Source organism: Pieris brassicae, chromosome 3, assembly GCF_905147105.1.
Source record: "Pieris brassicae chromosome 3, ilPieBrab1.1, whole genome shotgun sequence".
Lineage (NCBI taxonomy): Eukaryota > Metazoa > Arthropoda > Insecta > Lepidoptera > Pieridae > Pieris > Pieris brassicae.
The window spans coordinates 22371449-22398510 of NC_059667.1; the positions used below are offsets into that span (position 1 = coordinate 22371449).

Here is a 27062-nt window from a genome sequence, read left to right on the forward strand (position 1 = left end):
AGGCGAATTTATTACATTATTTACATATGGCGATGGAATATTGCAAATAGATTTGCGGGTATAGATGGCCAATATGAAAACATTTCAATAGGTTCTTACGACATAAAAGTTATATAAATACTGTAGAGAATTCTCGTTAAAATTATAACGTATTGTATCGTTAAAATTGTAACGTACAAATACTTCGTGTATTTGAAATTAATAAAAAAGAGTAAAGATATATCTGATTCCCCTTTTTAATATCAAAAATGACAGATATTTGTGTGTCACACACACATTGTCGAGTACCATTAGTAATCCATCATCAACATATTTTTTCCATATTGCCTATCGCAGCGCTCTAGTTACAATTACGAAAAACCTTTTAAACTGAATTTAAATGGATTCAATTAATTTTAAAAAAAATGTAGAAATGTAAGGTATTACTAAAAATTACTTAAATATGAACAAATTTGTGTTGACACAGTTAAAATAATTAAAAAAGGCAGCGACAAGAGAAAATCGTTTAATGAAGACAGATAAATAAATTTATTGTTACCGTGCATTGCGTCCGCTACGTTCTATTTTCAAAGAATTAATGAAAGGCTTAGGTATTAGGCCACTCGTTAGAGGGCAGCAGAGCGCAATGTCTAGACGCCAACCGTCCCCATACCCGGTGCAATCCATGTTAGAGCAAGAGCTCCGAATGATATTTATCTCCTACTCGCACTTAGGACGATTACTGCGCAAGCCCCTTCGACACTAAATTTCGCCATTTTGTTTTCAATCTCCACCGCGTTCGTGACTCCGCGTGATGTAAAACCGAAAAAACTGTTTTTGTGCTTTTAAACAGTGCAGTGGTGAATATGCTATTATACAAATTTGAACTATGATAATTTCATCGTGCTAGTGACACTGCGCGTACTCAACGGTAAAAGGTAAATATTTTCTAAAATATTTGAAGTCATTGTTATCGCGATGCTCCACGTTCACGGACGTATAATCTGAAATTATATTAAAATATAATTAAGACGTACTTGTTACTGTGTTTCTACGTATTTAGATAAAGTTACTTTTCTGCAGCGAGAATGTTATATGGGCGAGCGAACGTAAAATTTTCTACAAACTGGTTCTAGAATTATTATTGTATGTGACGTAGCGTCCGCTTTCGTCAAAATACCGTATCATTGTGGCACGAACTACGGAGTGATGCCGCCATACTCGATTTACCAACTTGTTAAATGAATATTAGTGAAAGTTATGTCATATTTTTTTTATAATCTAAATTCTGAGTATCTATATTAATACAAATAGAATACATAGATATCGCTAAATTGTGTTTGTTATGCTTTCTTGCTTAAACAGCTGAACCGATTTAAGTGAAATTGAAAAATAAATTTCGTCATAGAGGAGAAATAGTAAGTCTCATAATTTCGCGAAGATTTATTTTCAACAATTACCAAGTGCAATAATTTTTTATTGCTTGAATAAATTATTGTGACTATTCATCTTATATTTTTTAATAATAATAATAATAATTTATAGTCATATAGTATATTATAACATCTAAGTAATTCGCGCTACTTTTCGATTATTAATTTTTTTTATGGTAAAGGAAATGTTGTCTTTCAGATAAACATATTACAAATACGTTGTATACATGTGATTTCTTTGTATATTTGCACATAGCATATATTGAAGTACCTACATATATTATATTGTTATGTTAGTATATTCGATTTATCTTCAGAATTATCGTAATATAACAAGGCGTGAATATTAAACTTCGCCCTCTCTATAAAGATTTTTAACCAATATTCGAACGCACCAGTTCAAGGTTAAATCGCACGCGTAAACACACGACGTAATAAAGAATCTAAAAAGCACAATGCGCGAGCAATGTGTTAATTATATATGTATATAATTTATTTATTGTATATTTTATTATACTTTAAAGCGTAATTAATTATATAGGATTTTTATAACTTGTATGAGTCTTATATTTAAAACCACTGGTAGTTCAACGCTGTAATTTTTATAGTGAATTAATGTGTGATTTTTTTGTCTAATCTGTGAAACATTGGTGGACGCATCCTTTTGAGGTAAGTATTTTTTATTATATAATAACATCATTATAGTGATCTCCACAAGCCTTATCAAAAGGCATGATCAACGCCAACAGTCTCTTGGCATTGTATTTTAAATGTGTATACAAAATGCATGTATCGTTCTCATTGCTATTATTTGCGTTATAGCTAATCTTGTAACGAAAGGTATAGCTTTTCTCTTGTTAGTATCTTTTCTTTGTATCACAGGTGCAATATACTTCTACTATTTAATTTCATAGAAATACTGTTAGTATCAATGTAAAAAATTATAAAATAAAATCAAGTATCAAGTAAGTTTAATCTACAAAATATATCAAACATTTAGGGATACCATACTTAATTTTTTTGAATTTGCCGCGCTTTTCGTTTTCTTCTTTCATTAGCCAGACTATATGCTTGACTAGGCTTGGCAATAAACTTGCATGTTTACTCTGTGCATTAGTATTCGTTTCTCAAGCCTACTTTCATGGTCTGTGGTTAATATACTCTTCTTTGTATCACAGGTATAATAATGTGATCAAAGTCACTTTTTGACATTCGTGTAAAGCCGGCGACTGACTTGTAAGATTTGGTTGCGCTCGCTGTTAGCGCCGAGTGCTCCACTCGATTGTCGATATTTTTGCTAATCCTTTGGAGTGTTACGCCTTAGTTTTAGGTCAGTACAACACCAAGCGTCGTGGTATGAATTAACTTTAAAATTAACGAATCACCACCCGTTAAATTACTGTTCAAGTGTGTTTGTACAAGTGTGAAATCCAATAACTTATTTTTTTCTTCATTTGGAGTATGGAATAAAATGAAATAAATAATAAATCAATGGCGCTACAACCTTTTTAGGTCTGGGCCTCAGATTTTTGTATCTGTTTCTTGATCGTTTGTGAATTGAATAGGCAAGTAGGTGATCAGCCTTCTGTGCCTGTCACACACTGTCGACTTTTTGGGTCAAGGCGGCTTGCCTCACGATGTTCCTTCACCGTTCGAGCTAATGTTAAATGCGCACATAGAAATAAAATCCATTGGTGCACAACCGGGGATCGAACCTACGACCTCGGGGATGAGAGTCGCACGCTGAAGCCACTAGGCCAACACAGCTCTAAGGAGTGGAGTATGGAATAATTTAGTAAAATCACAGAACACAAAAACACGACTGTGTTGTCCGAAATTTCGATTATCAATGGCGGAGCGCACTCGAGCGTAATGTTCGCAACGAGCAAATGTTCAGTCAGGTAATACCGTAACGTAACACGCTCGCCTTGAATGTTACTCAGTCGGCACCTTAATGTTTTTGAATAATTGTTCAGCGACTCTTAATTCTAGACTTAATATGTATAATGTATCACGCCTATTGAAGTAAGATCTATAAGACGCTTGTGCAGTCTCAGTTGGAATACGCTAGTCCAATCTGGAATCCCTACTACGCTATATATGTCACACAACTGGAGGCTGTACAGAAGAAATTTTTACGTATTTTAAATTGTCGCATGAACGGCGGTAGGGCTAAATACAACGAACTTTAAAAAAAATATAATTTACTTTCTTTGAGTACTAGGCGTAGTTTGATAGACTGTGTCATTAAAAGAAAAATATGCGTACATGAATTAACTTGTTCAAATCTTCTCGAACTCATAAGATTCAATATTCCTGCCAGATCTCTACGCTCGCACAGAACCTTTAACCTTCCGACTCCCAGAACCAACATTGGGTTCCGTGAGCCTCTTCACAGGATGCGTTCTACTTTTGATTCTACTACTAATATCGATCTTTTTTCGCAATCCTCTACTGCTTCATTTAAGAATAGGTTAAAACAACTATTCGAGTAGTAAACCTTGCATCTTTCTTCTTATTTTGGCTACTAGTATATCTGTCGTTCTACCAATCTATAAACTTTGTATTGTCTACTTAAATATTTTGTTCTCTGTCATGTCACGTTTTGTTTTGCTTTATATCCTTTTTTTAAATCAGTGAAACTTTTTCGTTCGTTTTTGTGTTTTGCTTTGCTACAACGCGTTAAGTTCGTCCGCCATCGCAGTCATAGGTACTAGCCGAGCCTTGTTTCTATAACGTTTAAAGACAAAATAATAAGCCATATACTGTTGCTGAAATATTGCCGAGATATAAATTTTTCAGTTATGTGCATGATTAAATTTTGTATTGCCCGTGTATGATATGATACGAGATAAAGTATCTCTAATATCATTTTAAATTGTTGTAAAGACCATTTCAAAGTAAGCTCGTAATATTTATATACCTTAGTGTGAATTAGCCAGAAGTTTTGCATTAAATATTAAGCAGTAAAAATTTATTTATTCATAAAGACGTCTTACAGGTTACATAAATTATGTGTATCATAAAACAATTAAACTTAAGATATAGCCAAAGATATATATATACAAAAAGATTCATTCATAAAAGGAAAATTCAATAAAATATTATTGAATACGTGATTCGGCTGGGTTGCGTGAGGTTATATACGTGAGAGCGTGTATGTAGTGTGTGCTCGTGACGTAGTCTAGCGCTGTGGATATTTTTAATTCTCGTTTTAAGCATATTCCGTGATACTTACCTGCCTAACCTCTACAAAAGTTCAGTAAAACTTTCCGTCTAAAAAGCTACACTTATGTGAGCTCAGGAACATGGTCTTCCTATTGTGGATTTAAGAAATGTTATAATTAAGGAGAAAAGTGTTTTCTACCATTGGAGAAAAGAGTTGCAACTTTATTTTTGTATCAAAATATGGCAACACCAGTTGGCGCAATCGACTTGGTAAAAATTGTACCGGTAACTGCTGTTTGGTCTTCTAGAACGTCAATCAAACTTGAATCTAGTTTGAACTGTCGAACTATATTCCTTATAAAGTTTGATTTGATTTGAGATAAGTACAAATTGGAATGTGTGTGTGTCTTGAAAAGCAGTTTTGAAATTTGGTGAACCTTCTCATAGAAGGAGTTATATGCTGTCATTATTTTCGGGAGATGGTGGTGCTTTGACAAAACCAGTTAACTAACTAAAGAAGTCTACTTTTGGTGACTTTCCATTACGGAGATTGGTCTTAAGTCTCTCGAAGTGTGTGCCTCTCCTGTGCCTGAGTGCAGTAAGTCTGCCATCATATCCCATCATATTTAAGTGAAGGAGGATTTTTTAATAATCTAATGACTAATTAATTTAGTTATTATTCGACGAAAATGAAGATTTTAGAAAATAATACTTAAAACAAATTTAACCCTATACCACCATTGATCAATTTTTAAATTTATTTATTTATGAGTTCTAATACAACGTGTATGCAAATAAGAAAATATGACATCACAAATTTTATACACATATCAATTATATTAGAATATAATTATGTATGTGTCAATCTTGTTCAATTACTTTCGCATTTTTTTATATGTATAAAATATAAAATATGTATAAAATATAAATCGTATATTTTCATATAGAGCAGTGTTGAACTAGCGACTTGAGAGTGTGGCGCTCGTCCATGGTCGTTCGTTCGAATCACGGCTGTGCGCCTTTAGAATTTTATTTCTGTCGAATTTGCTCCTACTATACATGAATGACCTCCCAGATGCCATACACCAGAACTGTGTAGTATTTGCTGATGGTACTACACTTAAATCACCAGACGACGCGACGCCATCAACGGAATGACATCAAATATAACAAATAAACTTGAGCAAAACTAACATAATTCATTTTAATAATTTCTCCCATATAACATTTGCAACAAACTGTAAAATTTGAGAAATGTCTTTATTCGTCCTCAATAGCATAAATATTTTTGAGTCAACGGTTAATATTTGTCGAAGTAGACTTTGCTTAATTTAGCATAAGCATACATTGGCTGTGCCAAATAATAATCTGGAATTGTATAGGAGCATCACCTTTTGTATGGCAATCAATGTCTCAAATAATTTACCAAAAACATTAAAAGATCTACCTTCTAGAGTTTTTAAAATCGACTTAATTTACTACTTTTGGAAAAAAAACATCTATAAATGATTATTTGCGTGAAACATTATAATTAATATTAATTTCATAACATAATAATTTTAATGATGTAATATTTTACCACTACAAATACAAGAATTGACTATAATGATATGAATCATAATGTATGTTTGTAAAATTTTAAAAATGCGAAACGATTGTACCGCCAGAACATTTATAGAAGATAATATAATATATAAAAAAACACCATGAAATTCCTTGTCTTAGATATGTAGCGACGCAAGATTTTTCTTTTTTTTGTGTTTATTTTCTATATATTAGATAAGGTTTCTTACAATAATGTTATTAGTTAATTAATAAAGTATAGAGTTGGAGTAAAACAAAGGAAGGTTCGATAGACGTTGATCCATACTTTTTTGACAATAAATTGTAAGCCAAAGTACAAAATCAAGGTCGAGGTAGTAGGTCCGATCCCCGGCTGTGTAAACAACGACTTTGTTTCTATGATCGCATACAACATTCGCTGGAACGGTGAAGGAAAACTCTTCATGGCGAATCCTTAAAATCTCGGCAGTGAGGCTATGAATTCACTTCCTGTCCCTTTTCGCTTAGCTCCTTCTCTATCTTCCTTTAATCTCTACCGCACAAACATTACCTGTCCACATCATATCCCTAATTTCGTACTAGCTGATGTGAAACTGATCTAAAATTATTCTGATTCATGTGTATTTTTTTTTCGTTTCTAACATTGTCCCGTTCACTGTTTACATGTGCTTTAATTGCTTTATTCGTTTGTCTAAATTGTTAACGAATAAGCTTTATATTTTATACATACAATGACTGTTCAGATTTTATTGAAGTTATGTTAACTGCACCTGTGTGAAATTAAACACTTCCTCGATAAATGAAAAGAATTTAAAGATTTTATAAAAATCAGTGAGTGACACGAGATTATTGATGTAAATAGACAGACCTAAACTAGATTGGATGTAATTTAGATAAAATAACTTGGTTTACAGAAGAATTTTTTTTCGATCATTCTTTTTTGATGAAAAATGAAAATGGTTTCTTAAAGTGAGATGCGTATTCTGGGTGAAAATCCGTAAGTCGATGCATTTCTTCATCTTTAAATAATACGTTCATTGCATAAACAAATGTTGTTTAAAAAAACGTACGATTCACAACTTGTGATGTAAAAATGTTGGATGTTAAGTGTCTATAAAGTTTGAATAAAACTATATTTGTTAAAACAAATTAATATACATATACATGTAAATTGCGCAGGAAAGGACATTTGTTCAAGATGTTTGCCGGTATCTGTAACAGAAAGGTTTACCTTCCAAACTTTATGTGTCCCTGGTACCACTCTACTATTATTGGAGGTGTCAGACGGCCGCGAGGCGTATTTTTATTGTGTGTCTACGTTGTTAGCTACCTATAGCGTAAGTAAACAATGTATTTTTCATTATTTTAGAGTCAATATGTCATCAAAGAGTTGGTAATCTAAAATGAAAGAAAAAGTTTATTCTTGACTTTATAATTTATGTGTTGTGGAATGTTAAATTTACTGCTCTGTTACGGTGCATGAGTTGTTAGGAAAGTAACAGAGTTGTATATGCCTATGTTCTTAACTTATATTTTTTTAGTAATCTGTTTTTCTTAAGTGCATAATGAGTATTAATAAATTCTGTCGATATATTTTTATAAACTAAAAATCTTGTTACAGGATACTGTTTATTGTAAGAAACGGTTTGTGATTTTGAGATGCCTCTCACGCCTGCTGAGAAGCAGCGACGATATCGAGCACGGCGTAAAAATAATCCCGAAAGGGACGCCGAATTTAAACGAAAAGATCGAGAGAGATACCATATAAACAAACGCTTAGTACGAGATTTGACAACTCTTGAACATCGAGCAATAAAGGCGAAATGGCGATCTGCAAATGCTAGACGGAAAGGTAAGGTAAGAGCGCTCAGTGTTTTTGCCCGTGTACACCCCAGAGCCATCACCTACTCGTTTAAATAGTCCAGACACTTTATATCGAGATTAAATTATTCCACATGCTGATCGTCGTTTATTTACACCACAGTTGTCTAGTTCCCGTGAAAATACTCCGAGCTCCATCACTTCAGCAGCTTCTCGCGGCTGAAAGCAAGTAAAAATAAACAGATCCAAAATTATTTAGATATCACATAAAGTTAAAAACTTGAATTACTAATAGTAGGATAAAGATACATTCGCGAAAAACTGAAGAAATCTAAAATTGAAGATATTTCAGCAAATCTACATAAATGTGAGATTTTATCAAATGCTATTAAAATACTCTATGAAAATGTATTAAAAGTTCTAGACAAAAACCCAAATAATTGAAGGATGTCTTGCTGTGAACCAAGGCCACATATGAAAAAACCCTCTACTTAAGAAAAAGGTTTTGAGTACCAAAATGAAGAATATAAAGAGCGACTGCTAGAAAACAGGAAACCGTATCTCTAAAAATAAATTTAAACGCAGAAGCGCCACTTTCTTGACACTATGAAGAGCCTTTACCAATCTTTTAACCCTGACAATCCTACCCTGAGGTGTAGTTACTAAAATTTTATACGACCATTTTTATGTTTGTGTCGTATTCATATTAAGATATCTAATACAATTGCTATGTGTAATAACAAAGTTATAGCAACCTCAGATCTCAACCAGATTATTCGATGCTCGATGCTTGGCTTATGCCAAGTATGCGATCCTGAGTGTCCAGCATGTATGACAGGTATCCGTTATGTGTATCAATTAAAAATAACTATTTATGATACATCCAAAGAAGAAATAATTGTAAAATATCCAATAGTTAACTTAATTGAAGTAATAGAAAAGTTGGGCAAGAAAATCAAAATAACAAAAAGTATAAGAGAGGAGTAGCGAATACAAGAAAGGCTTTAATAGATCAGTTTGAAATTACACTTTAAAGAATTTAGACACAGTACAAACATTATAGAAAATGCATAGAAGGTCTGGCCATAAATGAAATTGCGCTGCACATTGACTTAAGCGAAAATTATAGTTGTAAATATTTTGAACAAGCTCATCATTTTGGAAGTTCCCAAAATGAAGAATCCTTGGATACTAGAGTTATATATAGCTGCGGTGCATATAATATACAGGTAACATTGTTTTGTACAGTGTCTGGAAACCTTTTACATAATCCAGCTGCAATCTAGGCTCACTTCCATCCCATCTTTGTCATGAGTTCATGACAAGTTTCTGGAAGTAACCTGCATAAATTTTCAGATGGCCCAGTCACTCAATACCGCCAAAAGCAGATTTTTTTCTGATATGCACCAAATTGTTCTCCGATAACGAGTTTATTAAAGTTACATGGCTTTTTTAAGCTGGTCATAAGCAAGGGTGTAGAAAATCGGATTGGCGTTTTAACATGGCGGAAAGGCAATGCATTGGTAGCCAACTTATTGCTCATGGAAAGACTATATCTGATGGTACTTTTGCTTTGAAAGAGGTTAGTAAAGTGAGACTACATCTTATAAGATGAGAACATTGAGCAGAGGTTAAATCTTATTTCGGAGCATATTGTGTCATATTCTTCAGATTTTTATAAAAAGCTAATTTTTAATTAATAATAATTTAACAAAATGTTAGTTTCTTATCTATGTATACAGTCATATGCTATTGTTGTTGATATGGAAGTAACAGAGTTGTTTGGAATTTAATAAATAATCTTTAAATAGTAATTGTGATTATTATTGTAATTATTATTAATGCCAAAATATTTGGGACCGGTTTGTTTCATTTAATGATAAAAAACTAAATATAATGTTATTGTATTGTATTTTTTTACACCCCAACCTACAAAATTTGGAATGATTCACAAATCATTAGTTGAAGATCGCGGCCAACTGTAACCGCAAACAGAGCAATTGTTTGCTGTTTACAAAATAAAACAATTCTAATTGATTGAGTGAATACAATAAGGCTTTATTCATTTTTTACTAGGGTTAGATAGAGGCAATTATCTATGTTTCTCATATACTTAAATGAGAATGAATTAGTATTTTAATAAGGCTTATGCTAGGAGCGTTAATTCCAGACATTATCAAATGATAAACATGTCTTAAACCTAAGACGTCCTTTAATAAGTTTTATGGTTAACAATCCATCGATAGGTTATTGAAAAGTAATTTAGGAGAAATGAATTGAAATATCAATCTCTAGAAGTAAAAATTGGATTGGGATTGAGTATAGAAAGCGGCCGTAAGAGGAGAACAGTGTTGGCCTAGTGGCTTTAACGCGACTAGGTAGGTTTAAACCGCGGCTCAATGGACTTTTTGTCTATGTTCGCATTTTAAACTCGTGCATACGGTAAATGATAACATTGTGAGAAAACCCGACCTAGTAAGTCAACAGTGTGTTTCAGAAACAGAAGGTTGATCACCTCATCACCCACACATCATTGAAAAACAAATATAGTAATATATAAAAATAGTGGAGATAGACCTACAGCGCTACTGAAAATACGAGAAATCGAATTTAAAATATAATATTATAAAAGCTACGTTATGTAAGCTGTTTTATAAAATAAAAGGTTTTCGAGTCTTTTATTCTGACTGTGCGTCTAAATAATAGGAATATGTCTAACCTATCGTTTGACAGTAAACTCAGGTATGGGTAGTTCTACAAACTAAGGATTTTTCTGGCTCGGGGGCCGAAATGTTTACAAGTATTGTTAAATTAATTTAGAATTGTTTCTAAATACTATAAATAATAAAGATTTACAATTATCTGCACGAAATTACTGTTCAAAGTGCGAAAATTCTCTGGATTCGGGAGCGTCCCTAGAACAAATTCTAGCTCAAAGTGTACGACACACTTTTTTTACTTCTATATCAAGGTAGTTTTAACCCACATTGATATGTTTATATTTTTTTGCTAGGTGGTATACATATTAACCTAATTTCTCAAAACACCTTGAAATCTTGTTTGATATTTTCTCCTCGCGATTTTATATGTTGTGAAATAAGAAAATATTTGATAGGCGGAAATACTGGTGCGATGTTGCCGTTTAGCCAAGTGAATAGAACATACAAAAGTGACAAAGAATCGATCTGTTCGCACCAATTGCGTTGTTTAGTCTGCCCGCGGTAGTCGGCAATGAAACTGGCGTCGTAATCAGTAAAGCTCACAGAATCCTGATAAGATATTTTTTTACGAAATAAATAAATGTTATGAATAACTGTTTGATATGTTAGTTGATAACACGGCTTAGTTTTCCTTAATTTTTGTTGAATGATGAAAACCAATTCTTTAAAAATACAAGGCAAATTCTCAGAACCCCGTCCAATTGTGACCCATGATTCTGAGAAGCATCCAGGGTCCTGGGAAGTTCACGTTTATAACACGTTTCAATTGAAACGTAAATAATTAATTTCAGAATCGTTTGTCTAGCTCACGTAATTAGTTTAGGAGTTATTTAGTATTTGCGTTGCTCCACGTACTTGTACATGTTTATATAATAGTTTTGAAATTTCGGATTAAAGGAAAAAAAACTAGTTTAACTCGTATTTTCATACATTATGAGTCTATAGACAGACAGTCTCACAAAAACAGTACATTCTGTATGAAATATTCTAAATTATTTTAATGGACAAATTACATACATTAACTGCCTGTGTTATTTAGTTTTTAATTAAGTTGATTATCCGTTCGTTATTTATTATGTTTGAGCGTTAAATATTTTGACCCACAGAAAAAATGGCAACATTGAAAAAACAACAGAAAGAAAAGCAGAAAAATGAAAATATGAAAAACTTAATAATGACCTTAAGAGATTAGCAGATCTAAAAGAAAAAAGAAGGCTAAGGTGTAGAAAACTTAGGGAATGTTGCAAAAAGAAGGTATCTGTAATGTCTGCTTGCGAAAAATCACAAACTCGCAAAACATGGAGAGAATATTTGGACAAATCATATAAAAAGAAGATGTTGAAGACTGATATGGGAAATCAATTTATAATAGAAGTTAATATAAGAAGAAGTAGTTCAGACGACGAACGTCCTGTGTTCTTCAAAGCTCAGCCAGAAATGATTGAAAATATTCTCCAACCGACAACTCCAAATCCAAGATTGGCACGAGAACAATGAGTTGATTGTGGAAAAGGTAAACAAATATAAAAAAGGATGCCAGAGGTGAAAAAAAAAGAAACTAACTGAAGATTTAGTAACACGTCCTGACCTGATAATAAAAGCTTAATTATTTGTTTGTTTTAATTGCCTATTTATTAATAATTATTATTATTACTATGTAGGTTAAGATAATTGTAAATAATGTATATTTTTTAAATTAAAATTAAGTACAGTAATCTGTTCATAGTTTTATGTTCCGGCCATGACTCAGAAGCATATAATTAACTTTCTCAACTGTTTTCCCAGTTCAGCGAGCGTATTGTCAAAGCTCTTGTATATACAATATAAGCTCTTTTTTTAAAGATGGAGCAACCAGCGCCAGGATCAACGGTATCGGTCGTCTCATCGACACCTTTTCCCGCATCTACGGCTGCCATGGAAGACCCAAGGATGAGCAAGGCGAGGGTTGAGAAACTGAAGCGACGGATTATCCGGGCGGTTGCGGGTAAACTTAGCCAAAATCCGGACGAAAAAGAAATGAATAACATGTGGGAAATGATGAAAACGACTTGCAAGTGTGATTGTAAATTGCTGTGGTAAGTATATAAAGTATTGAAAGAAAACAATTTTATAACCGGTTTAAAGCTCTTTGTATTATTATAAACTGTATGACATATAACATTTTGTAACTGACACGCAGTCGAGTTGTGTTGCGGTCTTTTCCTTTACTGTTTGATCTAAAAAACAATTAATGCATATATAAATTATTCGTACATAGTACACTGGATTTAATTTAAATAAAAAAGCACCATTACCTAACTATTAATAGAAATATGCACGCGGTCGTTTACTGTAGCTTTTATGTGTGTGATACATGGGGTTTTCGTTAGTTCAATTTATATTTATTTATGATTTGTTAAAACAAGCATTTGATCATTCTAGCCTCCATCCTGCGCCTCTCAACCCTCAGATAGTGCATTCGAATCACAGTTTTTTTTCTTTTCTTTGTGCACTTATTACTCGGTCGTTCGCATGTCTTCGACCTAAAAATCTACGGCAAACGTCAGGCACAGAAGGCTGATACTCTACTTGCAATTTCCCACTGCAAGTATTGATAATATTATTATTTTTATTAACAGGAAACATATGCGAGCGGTTACAGTGAAAAAGCTGAAACGGCTGATTTCAGCTGACGACAGAGTTGATGAAATAACGGCTATAGCAAGGCTTACGATAACAGATTGGCTGCTGTATGACCTCGTGCTGGTACACGAGAACATTGATGTTATTGGGCAGGTAAGAAACGATGAATATGAATCTTCAATTTCCAACAGTAAGGGTTGAGGTTTTGCTGTAGCCACGGCCGGAGAGGGCAACCGGCCCAGCCTCCACAAAAGAGACTGGATTTTTTTTTTGTAAATTCCGACCAGTAAACAACTTTTTGATATATTTTCATATGTTTGTTATATACTAGAATAATCTACGTTTTTCGCAATTAATGATTATTGACTGAAAATTGTTCATATTATTTGGAAAATAATTTGGCGCCGGTTGTTGCAATAAGATATAAAGTAATAAAAACTAATTTTAATTTGCAAGTGTTGGCGTAGTGGCTTCAGTATTCTACTCATCCCTGATCGTAGGTTCGATCCCGGCCGTGCAGCAATGGATTTTCTTTCTATGTGCGCATTTAACATTCGCTCGAACGGTGAAGGAAAATATCGCGAGGAAACCGGCTTGCATAAGACCCAAAAAGTCGACGGCGTTTGTCTGGCACAGGCAGATCACCTACTTGCCTTTTAGATTGACAGATGATTATGACATAGAATCAGAAATCTCAGGACCACACCTGAAAAGGTTGTAGTGCCACTGATTTATCTTAATTTTATATATCGTATTAGTTTTTATGTTTACACGTTTTAAACTTGGTTGCCCATTCTCCGTACTTACTGCTACTGGGTCCCTGCCTCCCCCTTGACGGTGATCGGTGATGCTCTCGTTTCACTTTAAGAAAAGTTTTTCTGAACAGGATATATGGGAAAAAACTGGCGAAGAACCGGAACCACTGATAGAATTATTCTTCCTCGTGGATGAATATCAAATTGAAGAGCTCGAAGGGAACGAGTTGATTGAAGCCTGGCTTAATCTGACACGGGAATTTAATGAAAGGTACGTTTTATTTATTTACTTTTAAACTATATAAATTGTTAAAGCTACTAGTAATAATGGTCCTAAAAGCCGTGATAATTGATGTATTTGTACGACTTCATTTTCTGTCGGTTGATGAATTTTCGACCGAATATACCATGGAGAGTGTCCAGAGGATTTGTTCGAATTACCTGCAGTTGAGTTTCATCATCGGATGTCAAGGCAGAACACCTTGACTTCCATCGTTCCACAATTGAGCGTTTTTTATGGCATCATAAATATGGGTACCCTTAGGAGACCGGCATCGTAGGCCTTCTGGCAATGTGAGTGTTCATGGGCGGTATCACTTCACATCAGGTGAGCCTCCTGGCCACTTGCTCCGTCATACAAAAAAAGAAGCTTATCAATTTTGACATATCAAACATTGTTGGGCACTGGTACAGAAAGCTGATGTAGAGCATATTGGTGACATGTTTCTAAAGAAGAAAAGTAATTTAGAAAAATTAAATTGTTTTCGAATTCCTGTCAACGTTATTTATATTATACATGTAAGAAATATCTATTAGCCATATCTCAAATACAACTCTACCGATTTTGACGATTATTGTTGGAATACTAGTCAACATATATATATATATTGAACTATTTGCGTATTTCGTGTGGTTTATATACTCGATCTAAGCCCCGGGGGCGGTGATATTCCGTCCCCTTATACCGCAAATATGACATGTAAATGTGGTTCCAGAAGATTGAAGAACATATATATATAATATGTCTTATTAAAGTCTCCGTGTTAAGCAAGAGTCAAAGTAAATAAATAAAAAAAAAACATTGTGTACCTTGACAAACTGAACTTAACATTTAATTATTCAATGATCACTCACGTTGAGAAAAAAATATATTAAAATATACGAACTCACACACGACACACCTTCTGCTTCTGATTTCTTTTTTGTAATATTCAAGTTTATTATTCTTCTATTCCTTCTGACTAGGATCAGTTGTTCCAAGGAAGTTGATATAGTAGTCAATATAAAATGCCTGTAGAAGTACTATCATAAGACATAAAAAATCTAGGCAAAAATTGTAACCTATTGTCATATCCGGTATATAGACTAATTATCGTGAGTTAGGAAACCTAACACTCGTTCAGTTACAGATATATTTTTTAGTTATAATTAAAAGCGTAAAAAATATCGCACACTTGAAGTCAATATGTTGGAACCACTGAGAAAAGCAGTGGTTCCATTCTTCCTTAGGATGCTCTTCTATGACATTTTCGTACTGCATTCAGGGCTCTTAAAGCGAATACCTCGAATAGTATCTTTAGTTGTTGGGTATTAATGGATGTCAAAGGGCGCCAGGTCAGGACTGTATGTATGGATGACTCATTATCTCGACACCTGCCATAGTCAAATATTCACAAGTCCATGCGAAGGTGTTTCTGGTCGTCGGTAAAAGTATAGGGAATCCATCTGGTACAAAGCTAACGCCTGAATGTTCGTGTAATATTTTTTGACCTTGACTCATATCTTTGCCTGGGCTTGTCCGTATCTGCCGATAGGTCCCTCTTTTATTTTCCAATTGTAAATAGAGGCACGAGTTGGGGCTTCATCAAGAAATGCTAATAGCAGCCTATCAGCTAGTATCTATAGCTTTGTTGTTGTAAGAAACCACAACGAAAGTCTTAATAAATTATTGACCGAAAATTTTCTCGCGTTTGTTTATTAATAATTTATGCTCTTGGTAATACAGGATCAATTAAAATTAAAATATCATCGTTGTTTCATACTTTTTCTGTATTCTGTAGTCGGTTCAGGTTAACGTGTCGTCGAATTATTCATTAAGTTTAAAACGTTTGCAGTGGCCGCAAATGTTCGCCAATGCTGCTCCAACGCCGCTGGTATCAATTGAAAGAAGCGACGAGGAAAGCCTTTTACCTGTTCTGGGGTAATTTTCGTGGAAATGCAGTCCATTTTGAAAAGGCTGTCAAATACAAACCGACTTCCCTTCAACTGGATATTGCGAAGAAGTAAGTATCATTGTGTTTCCCCATCCTTTTTTGTGTCATGCTCCATCATAGCCTTTCTAAAATTCTTATGCCCCGTTGTGTTACGTAGGAGCATTAGAATGTTGTTGTTCGCTTAAGATACTTAAATTATAGGTTTTAGGAAGTGTTTAGTGATCGTTTTTAAAATCTAATTAAAGATTCGTAAATTAAAAAAAAATCTCACCCTAACAATCAAATTGCCTTTGGAAGTGGAAAACACTGAATTAGTCCATTAACAAGGTGTTACTAGTAAAATTTGTCTGACATATGCATGTAAAACATGGAAACTTACAAATAAAACAAAAAAAATATAAATACATGTCAACGAGGCATGGAACGAGCATGCTAAACATTAAAAAGGTAGACAAGATCAGAGACCAAAGCAATTGATGCCAGGACAAAAACTGAACTGGAAGTGGGCGGGTCATGTAGCGCACCTTACAGATCACAGGTGGACGAATGTAACTGCATGAAGAGGCCCACCAGGCAAACAGTACAAAGGCAGACCTTACGCTCGATGAGATGATGACATGAAAAACATCGTGGGTCCTCAATGGATGCAAATAGCTCGAGATAGAGAAAGTTCTCAAGCCTTGGAGGAGGCATTTACCGGAGACGCTTCCTGATACAAACTAACTGTTAAAAATATTTACTAACATATAGGATGACCAGATATTAGTGGATCAGGTAATAATTTAAGGCATAAATAAAATAACTAGTAAAATTAATAATTCGGACACTAGCAACAACTGTTTTGTAACAATCTCAATTTAAAATTTGTGAAATACAATGAGACCCCGTATTATGCACTTATTTATTCATTTATTTAATTACGAGTATAAGCAACTTGCCCGTCCCGGCTAGACATATTTGGAACTGGAATATGGACATTTTTTTTTAATATTTTGAGTGGATACCGTAACTCGGTTTACTCAGGGCAGTTTTCGAGTTAATCATTACGAACATACACCCTTTTCCCTCTATGTAATTAGTGTAGATAATTACAAATATATTTATCCATTTGCAGGTATAAAAACCTGATACTGACGAGTTTTCCAGATTGGAACGAATTGATAAAGAAGAAAAAGGTCGTGTTGGCGAATGAGTTTGTAAGTATGAGTTTTGCTCCCCAAAGAACGAATAGTATATACTTTCATATTATAAAATGACTGTATAACTTAAAAAAACATACATAGATTTGCGTAAGATTTCCACCTATAGATTTAAAACAAATAGAATATCTTTTGCCCTGGGGAACTGAGTTGTAGAGCACGATTAGGACTGTTTTAAAGTTTTCTCATTTTTGACTTCCTTGGGTGTCTATGACTATTTTTTTTTAATTTTTGCAAAACATTTTACTATAAAAAGACATATTATCTTTTTTGTAATATATGGAATGTGTTTTTAAATTAATTTTAAATAACATTTATTTGAAAATCTTCTTTTTTGATATTTTTTCTTCTGCCTCGTAATTAGCGGCTACTTATATATATTAATTGTGAGCCAATTAACATTTGGCAGAGCATTTACACGTCTGTTTACACATATTATTATTTATATTTTTTCTTTGGATGTTATTTTGAGTTTTTTTGTTGTTGTTAATTAATTATGTACTTCTTGTACTATACCCTGTGTAGGTGTTTCTTTTTTTAATTCTCCTATATTAGGGTTGCCTGGAAGAAATCGCTTGTTAGCGATAAGGCCGCCTGTTGCCTAATAACTTATGTAACATACTTAATTTTTGTTTATATAATTATGTATTTTATGGTAACAAAGTATAAAGAAATGTGTGCACAAAGTTAGTAGTACTCGTTAACGTAATTTTATCTCTCTTAATCGCAACAACCATAAAAATAGTTTTAGTTTAGATTTTGATTCTACCAAATAATTATAAAAAGTTAATGCGACAGTTTAAAAACAAATCAACAGCGATAATAATATATTTCTGATTCGACAATTTAACAATATATCCGCGAAAAGAATGGTTTTAGATTATTGCGTTTAGTCTTTCGACAAAATTTACTTTCGTAATATACGGTTACACTGTCCGTTATTATGTTTAAACAGTGAAATAATCGTAAACGCTTTCGCTCTTAAATCTAATTAGATGAATTACTGTAATATTCATTTAGTTATTTTCTAACTATTTCACTAACATTTTTTGATGTGACAACATCTAATAAATCAATGAACTTCGGCTGCACACACGAAAATGCTCGACTCATTGTCCCGTTACGCTCATTGTACGCTTGCGTCGCATCTTTCTCTCTTCCACTCGAAGACTCAAGTATGCAATAAGTTTATCAATGTTTTGTTATAACGCTGTCACGTTAAACTATCGTAAACCGACTTTACAGAACCATTTTTACGTTGATAATAGTATAGCCTTTTATTCAGATCGACTAAGGTACACACATAAACATAGATCATTGTGTTAAACAAGAAACTATTCTTATATTTAGATATTGCTTGATTTCTGCAGATCTGCCAGTCGGTAAAGGCCAATCTTTTCCATTCATATCAAGTGAGATATGAATGGAAAAGGTTGGTCACTCTGTTCCACGTCCAATTTGGTCATTGTAGTATCCCATTATTATAAGATTTTTATATCCAAGAAGGATAGTTATATTTAGCTCCAGGTAAAATGCGACTATTATTACGTTACATTACACAAAAAAATCCATTTTATTTCTAAAGATTTAATTTTAAATAATTAGATTTTCGATAAGTTATGGGCAACCATTGTATAAAGAGCCTTTATGCTATGATTGAGACGGTGTTATGATAAACAAATATTGTTTTTACAGGATAATTACATCACTTTGTTGAGGCAGAATAAAAATAAAGGTAAAAAGAATTTTCTAAAGGACTGTTTATACGGCTGTAGGAATGAATGTTTTTGTTTTATTAAAAGTTATCGTCGGTTAAATGTGATAAAGATTTAGCACTTTAAATAAAGATCTTTACTCCAGTTCAAACTATTTGTATGACTCAAAATGTGGCGATTACGAAGAGTGACGGATAGTTTCTAGCCAGTTCTTCTTGCCCGCTCTACGCCCTTGACTTGCGAACTGGTAGTACATATATAAATTTAGAATCAATTTAACATATTTTCAGTTGTACCTTTCAATATATTATATATATAATATATTGTATATTAATACGTAAAGTTCCGAATAGTTTTATTATAAAAATTAAAATAATCAAATTTTCTCAACTTAAAGCATTAGATACATTGTTTTGTTACTTACTTTATTAATCTTTATATTAGAAAAAAAATAATGATTGTTAATTACAGATTCAGAACCAGATCTAGAAATTATAGAGGAAAAAATCGACACAATCGAACTTGAAGATGAGTCTGATACTGAGAAATCCAACGACGTCGCTACTTCAACGCAAGTTTCTGCTAATAGAACGATAAAAGGTGAATCTGAAAATATTTATTTAACCGATGTAAATGATAAGGATATAAATTTTCTTAAAGAAATGAATATTCCATGTGAAACACCGTTTGCTAACTACGATGACACTCCTTTAGTTATAGATTGTGGGGAAGTATTTTCAAATACAGAATCCCGAGATGCAAACGATAGCTACCAAAATCAAGCCATGAACGTGGGATCCGATTCACATCAATATTTAGACGATAATGATATTTTAATTGAAACTAATGATATTAACCTTAAAATGTCGGCGATGGTGGAGAACAATAAAGCGAACGATAATAATGATGCTCTCCATAGGACTGATAGTAATGATGATGTAAATGTTGGCAACGAAGATTCTAATGCTGTCTACGGAGAATCTACTATTATCTGTGATGATTCTTCCGACGGTGATATAACTGAAATTACGGATATATTCAATCCCTCTCAAATAAAGATAGAAACTCCGTTCTTTTCTGAAAATGATGTTGCTCAGACTAGAACCGTAAAAAATGTAATAAAAGGAAGTGTAGAAAACGACAAATTTGAAGAAGACCATGACAATATTGAGACCGCCTGCGAAGAGAGTATTTTAGAATTAAATGATAGGAAGGAAATATTTCATATTCTTCCCAAGATTCAAAGTGTTACAAGTATCAACAGTGATTTTTCTTCAACTGAAGACACATGCAAAAATCTTTTGGCACAAAAAGCAATAAAATTAGATCCAAGCCCTTCTGAGTCGTCTAATAAACATTCCTCAAATGATATAGTGATTAAGGAATTAATTAAAAGTATTGAAGATAGCACAGTGAAAGACATAGAACTTTTGGGAAATTTTGACGAGATTCCTAAGGATCTGCTATTTGTAGACGATGGCATCGCTTTAGACGACGATGACGAGATTGTCACGACAGTTAATGTTGAAGGTATGTTTCTTACTACATATTCTACATTCATGTATTTAACATGTTGCTTTTATTAATTGAACTTAAAACATCTAAACAATTTTATTTTTTCAGAAAAAACCAATAATGAAAAACACTCAAGTGAAGATAAAATGTGTAAAATTGACCTAAAACTACTTTTCTTTTCTACGGTTTATACGAAAAAGTTAGAGCATATGGATGTTTTTAGATTTATAGAGTTTGATAATATACGAGATAAACGAATAATAAATTGTGCAGAGATTGAAAGCAAACCTAATGATTTGCTTGCTTGCAAATTTGAAGACATTTCAAAGAATGAAGAACGAATAGTAAATAGTCATCAAGAAGATAATCCTTCAAGCGCAGTTCATGATTCCAACGTTAAGGAAGTAAATAATATCATAAAAACAGAGTATCCTTTAAACGAAAACACAAACAATGATGAAGATACAAGTCCGATAAATAATTCAGAACATCATTCCAACCTGAATGTAATATCTAGCGATGAAGATGACGAGCCCTTACTTTTAATTAAAAACCGAGTAGATATTCAAAATAATATGTTTAAAAAACCGCATGTACAAAATTATAATCCGATACAGCTGTGCAAAAACCCAGATTTTAATACACGATTGAAGCGATTGACAGCAGGTTTCCTCAGTTACGAAAAAAATCGTGAATACTTGAAACGGTGCCAACCTGTTACAATTGACCTGCATAAGACATTTGAATCGAACCTCATTGACAACATTATGTATTTTAAAGAAGGCACAGTTAATACCAATAAACCATCAATCGAGACTCCAGGAAGTGACCTTAAAGAAGTCCAGCAAAATACCAATAACACTCAGGCGTCTATCGAAGTCGAAAAATGTAAAATTTTTGATGAAAATATAAGTCTCGATACTAAATATCACAATGTTGACAAGGCTTCGAGTGTTATTACGTCCAATTCCACGCCTTGCGAAAGAAATAAAGTTATAAATTTACCTGACATTACTGAAATTCGTCGTGTAAATAAAAATTTAGTCACGGCAGAAGTAGCACCTCTGCAGATCGTAATAAATACACCAAGTGAAGGAAAAACTATAAATGAAAGTCTTTCTAATCTTAAAAACGGAGATATCTTTACTGCAACAAGTACTGTGACTGGTACAAATTCAGACAAACAGATTTGTGATAATATGGATCCAATTATAGTAAAAGAAACTATCGCAATTAATAATGTTGCTCGTATATGCGATGACGTTAATAAAACTATTGTCGATAATAGAAACGGCAAAAATGCTAATAAACAAAAAGCTCAACAAAAAAAACCTTACAATTATACTAGGTACTATTTACCTTGGAATCGCCCTGGAAATTTTGTAAAGGAAGAAGAATGTCTTTTAGCTTCTGACACCGTAGAAAAAATGTTAGCATTATTTAGTGGACAAGAAATAACATCGAATAATAAAAATAAAAGTACAAAGAGGCGTAATAGAAAACGTAGGGTTGAAGCGATTAAAAAAAATGAAGAAAAATGTAAAAAAGATCAGAAAGTACTTGAATGCACAAAAATAAATAATACAAATTATAAGAGTAGTAACGACAATAATCTTCATACAGATTTAACTGAAGACGCATTAGCAGTACTTTCAATCTCCCAGAAGAAAAAAAAGAAAGAGTTTTGCTGTTGGGCTCAGAAAAAAATAATGTACCCGAATCTTAAACGAAAACATTCGTGTAAAAGACCTTTATGTTCATGTTGTTGTAAAGACAAACTTTTAGAAAAATTTAAAAAAGTGCTTGCGCAATCAAAACCAACCAACCAACCAAATCAAACGGCGGCCTTGATATTATCCGACGAAGAAGTACCAAACCAAACGGCGGCCTACTTATTATCTGATGAAGATTTACCAAACCAACCGAACCAGAAAAGAAAATTTGTTGTTAATATACCAACATCACCAAAAAGTCCGCCAAAGCAAACAATAAATTCAGTTCCTTCAATCGTAATCGATGGTAATACAAATAAAATAAACGTACCCAAATTTATAGTGAGACATCAAACACCTAAATTAATAGAAAGGGTTGCAAAACCATCAAAAATATCTAACACACCTACCAGTACACCAAATACTAATATACATTCTGTTGAAACTAATGATATAAATCCGCCAATCCATGAAAATAGTGTGAGGATAAAAACAAATTTAACCAACACTGAAAACAACCTCACATTAAGAAAGTCGGACATAAATGAACAACAAGTATGTCAGGATGTCATGAAACCCAGATCTAAAATAAATTTCTGTAAAGTAAACTCACAGAAGATGCAAACCTCTAAACCTGCACCAACGAATAGTGTAAAAGTAAAAAAGGGAGGCAAATCTTCGGCATCGCCTATATTCTTAGGGCTAAATAAAATTTTACTCAGTACTGTTAGAGGCCCGATGGCAAAGCCAATCGCAATAGACCCTCCTAAAATAATATTACCTGAAGGTGTTTGTTTTGTTTTGTTACCTAATAATGAATTAGCGATATCAATAGCATCTGGTGTTGAACTAGCAACTGAACAATTACGACATCTCGAATTAGTGATACAAGCATTGCAAAAGGTTTTAGGAATACCTAAAACGCGTGAAAACCCTGTAAGTGATTCTGCAAAAGAGAAGATGGACAATAAAGATGCTACTAATAGCGTCAATACTGAAAACCCAAGCATAGATACAAACCGTAAAACAATTTTATCTGATTTAATGGAAATGTCTGGCATATCACCAGAAGACGCTAAATTACCCGAACCTTCCATTTTACCCGTAGAACCAAACTTTCCTTGTGAAATGGGTACTTCCGAAATGCATCCTGATCTACTCCAATTATTTAACAACCCCATCGCTGTTGCAGCGTTAGCCAGACGACCAGATCTTAGTATCTTAACAACATACAGTGATTTACGATACGCTTCTGATAATAATGGGAAATTTTTCAAAATGGATGTTTTTACAGGTGAGATTGCTCCAATAAATGTGTTTATCAAAAAAAAGAACCAACTTTATAAAAGGAAAGCAAAACTTGAAGATAACCAAGAACCAATTGATTTAACATCTGATAAAGATAGTTGCAATGAATCTGAAGAGGATACTTTAGTTACTAGTTCACAAAATAACACTATGATTCCTGCATCAAAAAATACTCAAAGTAACAATGAGGTATTTAACCAAGGTGTAGATGGCATTAAACCTTTAAAATTATTTAGAGCTATGCATTCATCTATTCTAAAACAGAATGGAACATTGTTGAACACGAATATGAAGGTTTACTCTGGCCCTGTGATGGTAGGAAATAATGTATTAAAGGTTGTTTATTTGGGTAGACGGAAGCAAAACTTAAATCAGGGAATCAAAGTAGACATGAACCATGTCCCAGGTGATCTAAAGGATATTAACCAAGGTGAAGCTCCTAGTATAAACTTGGATGGATCCGGTTCTGATTCTGATGACGAACCTCTAGCTAAAAAAGCAAATCGTAATCGTGATAAAGAAATAAATTGCACTATTAACAGTGAAGCGACAAACAATGTTGAAAGATCTGAAATTCTCATGGATGCAGATTTAGATGACGCGTCAGTGGTGTATGAAGAAATTGAAAATGAATTTGAATCTATTGTAGAGGCTGGAGAAGATTGTATTTTAGGAGTATGAAAACAGGAGTTTTTAAAATTGAATACCTTGAAAGTTCACAAAGTAAAATGCCTTAGTAGTGTGTACTGAACCGTTAAAATATATTTTTTATGTTCCTCAAAATAATAAGAATTTAAGTACATATATAAAGGTAAAGTTATCATCATAACTGTGATATTTAGAATATTACAATATTTATAAATGGTTTATTTTTGTAGATTGCCAATCCAATACATCAGGGAGAAACTATTGTTACATTTCCTTATGTCTGAATGTATGTGCAGCATACACCAAACTACATTAAAGTTAGAATTTCTTCTGTAATCAGTAGGAGACTATGTCATGCAAATGAGTTGGTCCTATATTATTAAGTAATTTATCAGTTTATTGGTAATGAATATTATTACATTATAAAAGTAAATAACTAACTCCAGAACAAATCTGGTCAGTCTGAATAATATTAGTTGATAATATGATAACTGCTGTAAATTATACCTATCTAAATAGGTCTCAATTTTGCTGTAAATATTTGTATCTACTACCAGTTACCTATTAAGTGAAATAGTAGTACTTTTGTTATTACTTATTTGTAAATAAATGTTTTGTTAATCATTATTTTTTTACTGACATTCTACCGAACATAACTGTAATAAAGGGATGAAAACATGTACTTTATCCAAGGGGTTAAGATGTTCATACAAATCATATGAGAAAAACATGGTTTGGATATAACCTAGATATATTTATCTAATTGTAACACCAAGTGACTCAGTTGCTGCCTCTTCAATTTTTCTATGAACTCTATTGACTTCTGCTTGTGTTAGTGTCCTCTCTAGATGTCTATAAACAATAGAGTAGCAAAGACTATGCTTTTTTGTCTTAGGATGAACAAATTTGTCCTTTAACTTAACCTGAAACAAGCAAAATGTTTTCCGTATTCTATATTAACAATTGATACTAATTTTAGATACCCACCTGTTCAATGATATCTCCTCCAACATCTCTTACTAAGTCATAAAAATCATTACTTATAAAATTGTCTATTGTATATGCAGGTGGTAACCAAAAAGATAAATCATTTGTACATTGAGGGTAATTAGACACTGGTTTATATATAATTTTACTGTGCAAATCTTTATTTTCAAATTGTGTTAGGAAACCTGAGTCAGTGCTCCACACAAGACGAATGTCAGGTATTTTATACAGAGCCATAACAAGACGTTCCAAGCCCAAGCCAAAAGCATATGCAATGCTGTTATTGGGACCAGCATTTGTCAGGATTTCATTTCTAATTATACCACATCCTAAGACCTCCATCCACTTATTTTCATAAAATATTTCCATTTCCCACGATGGGTGAGTAAAAGGAAAATAAGCTTCTACCCATCTATGCCTAATATCATCACCAAATAATACTTTAACAAGGCTAAGTAGATGAGTTTTTAATTGATTTTCCATTAACTTTGTGGCTTCTAATGTATGACAACTTTGCTTAGTTGGGTCAATTATACTATTTTGAAATGACTGTGGGTTATCTAAAAAAGGTTTCTCAAATATTTCTAGACCTGGGTGATTTTGAAATAATTGTTCTTTCCTTTGGGATCTTACAGCATCAACCTGAAATGATGATAAGTTAAATTAGATATACAATATTGGCTTTATTTTTTCATGAGTATAAATTATACTATCAGTATTTTAGTTGTAATTGCTATTGCAGATGTAATTGTGATTAAGTACCTAGAAAGTAATGCTATAATTGCCTGTTAAAGCTATGTAATTAATTTTTATTTTTGCCTAAATATAAAAGTTTATTGTAATACCTGTTGGCTTTAAAATAAATAAATTGCTAACTTTATCTTGCTTATTTGTTACACTGACAGGTACCAAGTACGTTGGAAAACTACACTTGACAAAATTTTAAAATATGTCATAGAAAAATAACTTAAGAGCAATTACCTGATGAAAAACTGGATAGTGTGTTGAATCAATTTCGTCTCTTCTGTATACATCTCCTATCATAAGAAAATTATCTAACCCAGCTCTAAGTAGCTCACTTTGATGGGCAGTCATATGAGCTCGTAAAAGTAAAGAATTGTTTATGTAATAGCAGTCTGACTTTACTCTACTAACATGGTCTAATGGAATTAACAAGTCATCAAAATTCTGTTTGGTAGAAACAATAGGCGATAAGTTGTCGTAGACACTGAATGTGGGATTACCTCCATGAGTAAAAGACGAGTAGAAATAGTTTACAATTCGTTGTCGAACAATACATAGTGGATGTCCTGTTTGCAAATGCAAATTTTTGTTTAAATAACTTAATATTTTTGGAGTAACATTCGTGTAGTCATCGCTAGGATATTCCTTATTATTAACTTGAATTGAAGAAACTGATTTAGTAGCTGTGCTATATTTGTGAATACTTAACGATACCAATCTCGTCCTTATTAGATATATTGTCATGTTGCTATTGAATTTTAATTATATTAAATATTTATCTCGAAAAAAGTGATTTCAATTTAAAAAAATCACACTCCTATATCACATTTTATTGCATTTTATCAATACTGTAAAAATTAAAGATTAGAAACCAATTCAATTCACAGATTCCAACTATAAAAAATAATATTCGACAATATACAGTCCGACATACATTTTGACACTATACTACTTTTTTTA

General features: G+C 32.9%; 2 protein-coding genes and 1 long non-coding RNA gene across 10 annotated transcripts; 1 reads left to right on the top strand and 2 right to left on the bottom strand.

Moving 5' to 3' along the window:
* Positions 1-489: 489 nt before the first annotated feature.
* Positions 490-1157, bottom strand: LOC123707430. Its single transcript, XR_006753499.1, has 2 exons — positions 1053-1157; positions 490-983 (listed from the first exon to the last, which is right to left on the bottom strand). It is a non-coding gene; the product is annotated as an uncharacterized LOC123707430 (long non-coding RNA).
* Positions 731-24995, top strand: LOC123707427. Of its 8 annotated transcripts, none has more exons than XR_006753497.1 (10): positions 7771-8000; positions 12527-12759; positions 13303-13459; positions 14193-14332; positions 16176-16343; positions 17389-17470; positions 19169-19208; positions 19660-20718; positions 20812-24534; positions 24602-24995. XR_006753497.1 is itself a non-coding variant. In XM_045657462.1 (10 exons), the coding sequence occupies exons 1-10, from the start codon at positions 7803-7805 to the stop codon at positions 24402-24404; spliced, it is 5556 nt and encodes a 1851-aa protein (XP_045513418.1). In that variant the 5' UTR covers positions 7771-7802; the 3' UTR covers positions 24405-24995. The 8 variants fall into 8 exon arrangements, 6 of the variants coding, with proteins under 6 accessions (XP_045513419.1, XP_045513418.1, XP_045513417.1 ...); XM_045657462.1 differs by having other exon boundaries at positions 19660-19788; positions 19903-20718; positions 20812-24995; XM_045657463.1 differs by lacking the exon at positions 7771-8000 and adding an exon at positions 731-917 and having other exon boundaries at positions 20812-24995.
* A 109-nt stretch (positions 24996-25104) lies between these two features.
* On the bottom strand, positions 25105-26962 carry LOC123707428 (probable phenylalanine--tRNA ligase, mitochondrial). The gene is made up of 3 exons (XM_045657467.1): positions 26340-26962; positions 25359-26000; positions 25105-25294 (listed from the first exon to the last, which is right to left on the bottom strand). The coding sequence occupies exons 1-3, from the start codon at positions 26844-26846 to the stop codon at positions 25127-25129; spliced, it is 1317 nt and encodes a 438-aa protein (XP_045513423.1). The 5' UTR covers positions 26847-26962; the 3' UTR covers positions 25105-25126.
* Positions 26963-27062: the final 100 nt, after the last annotated feature.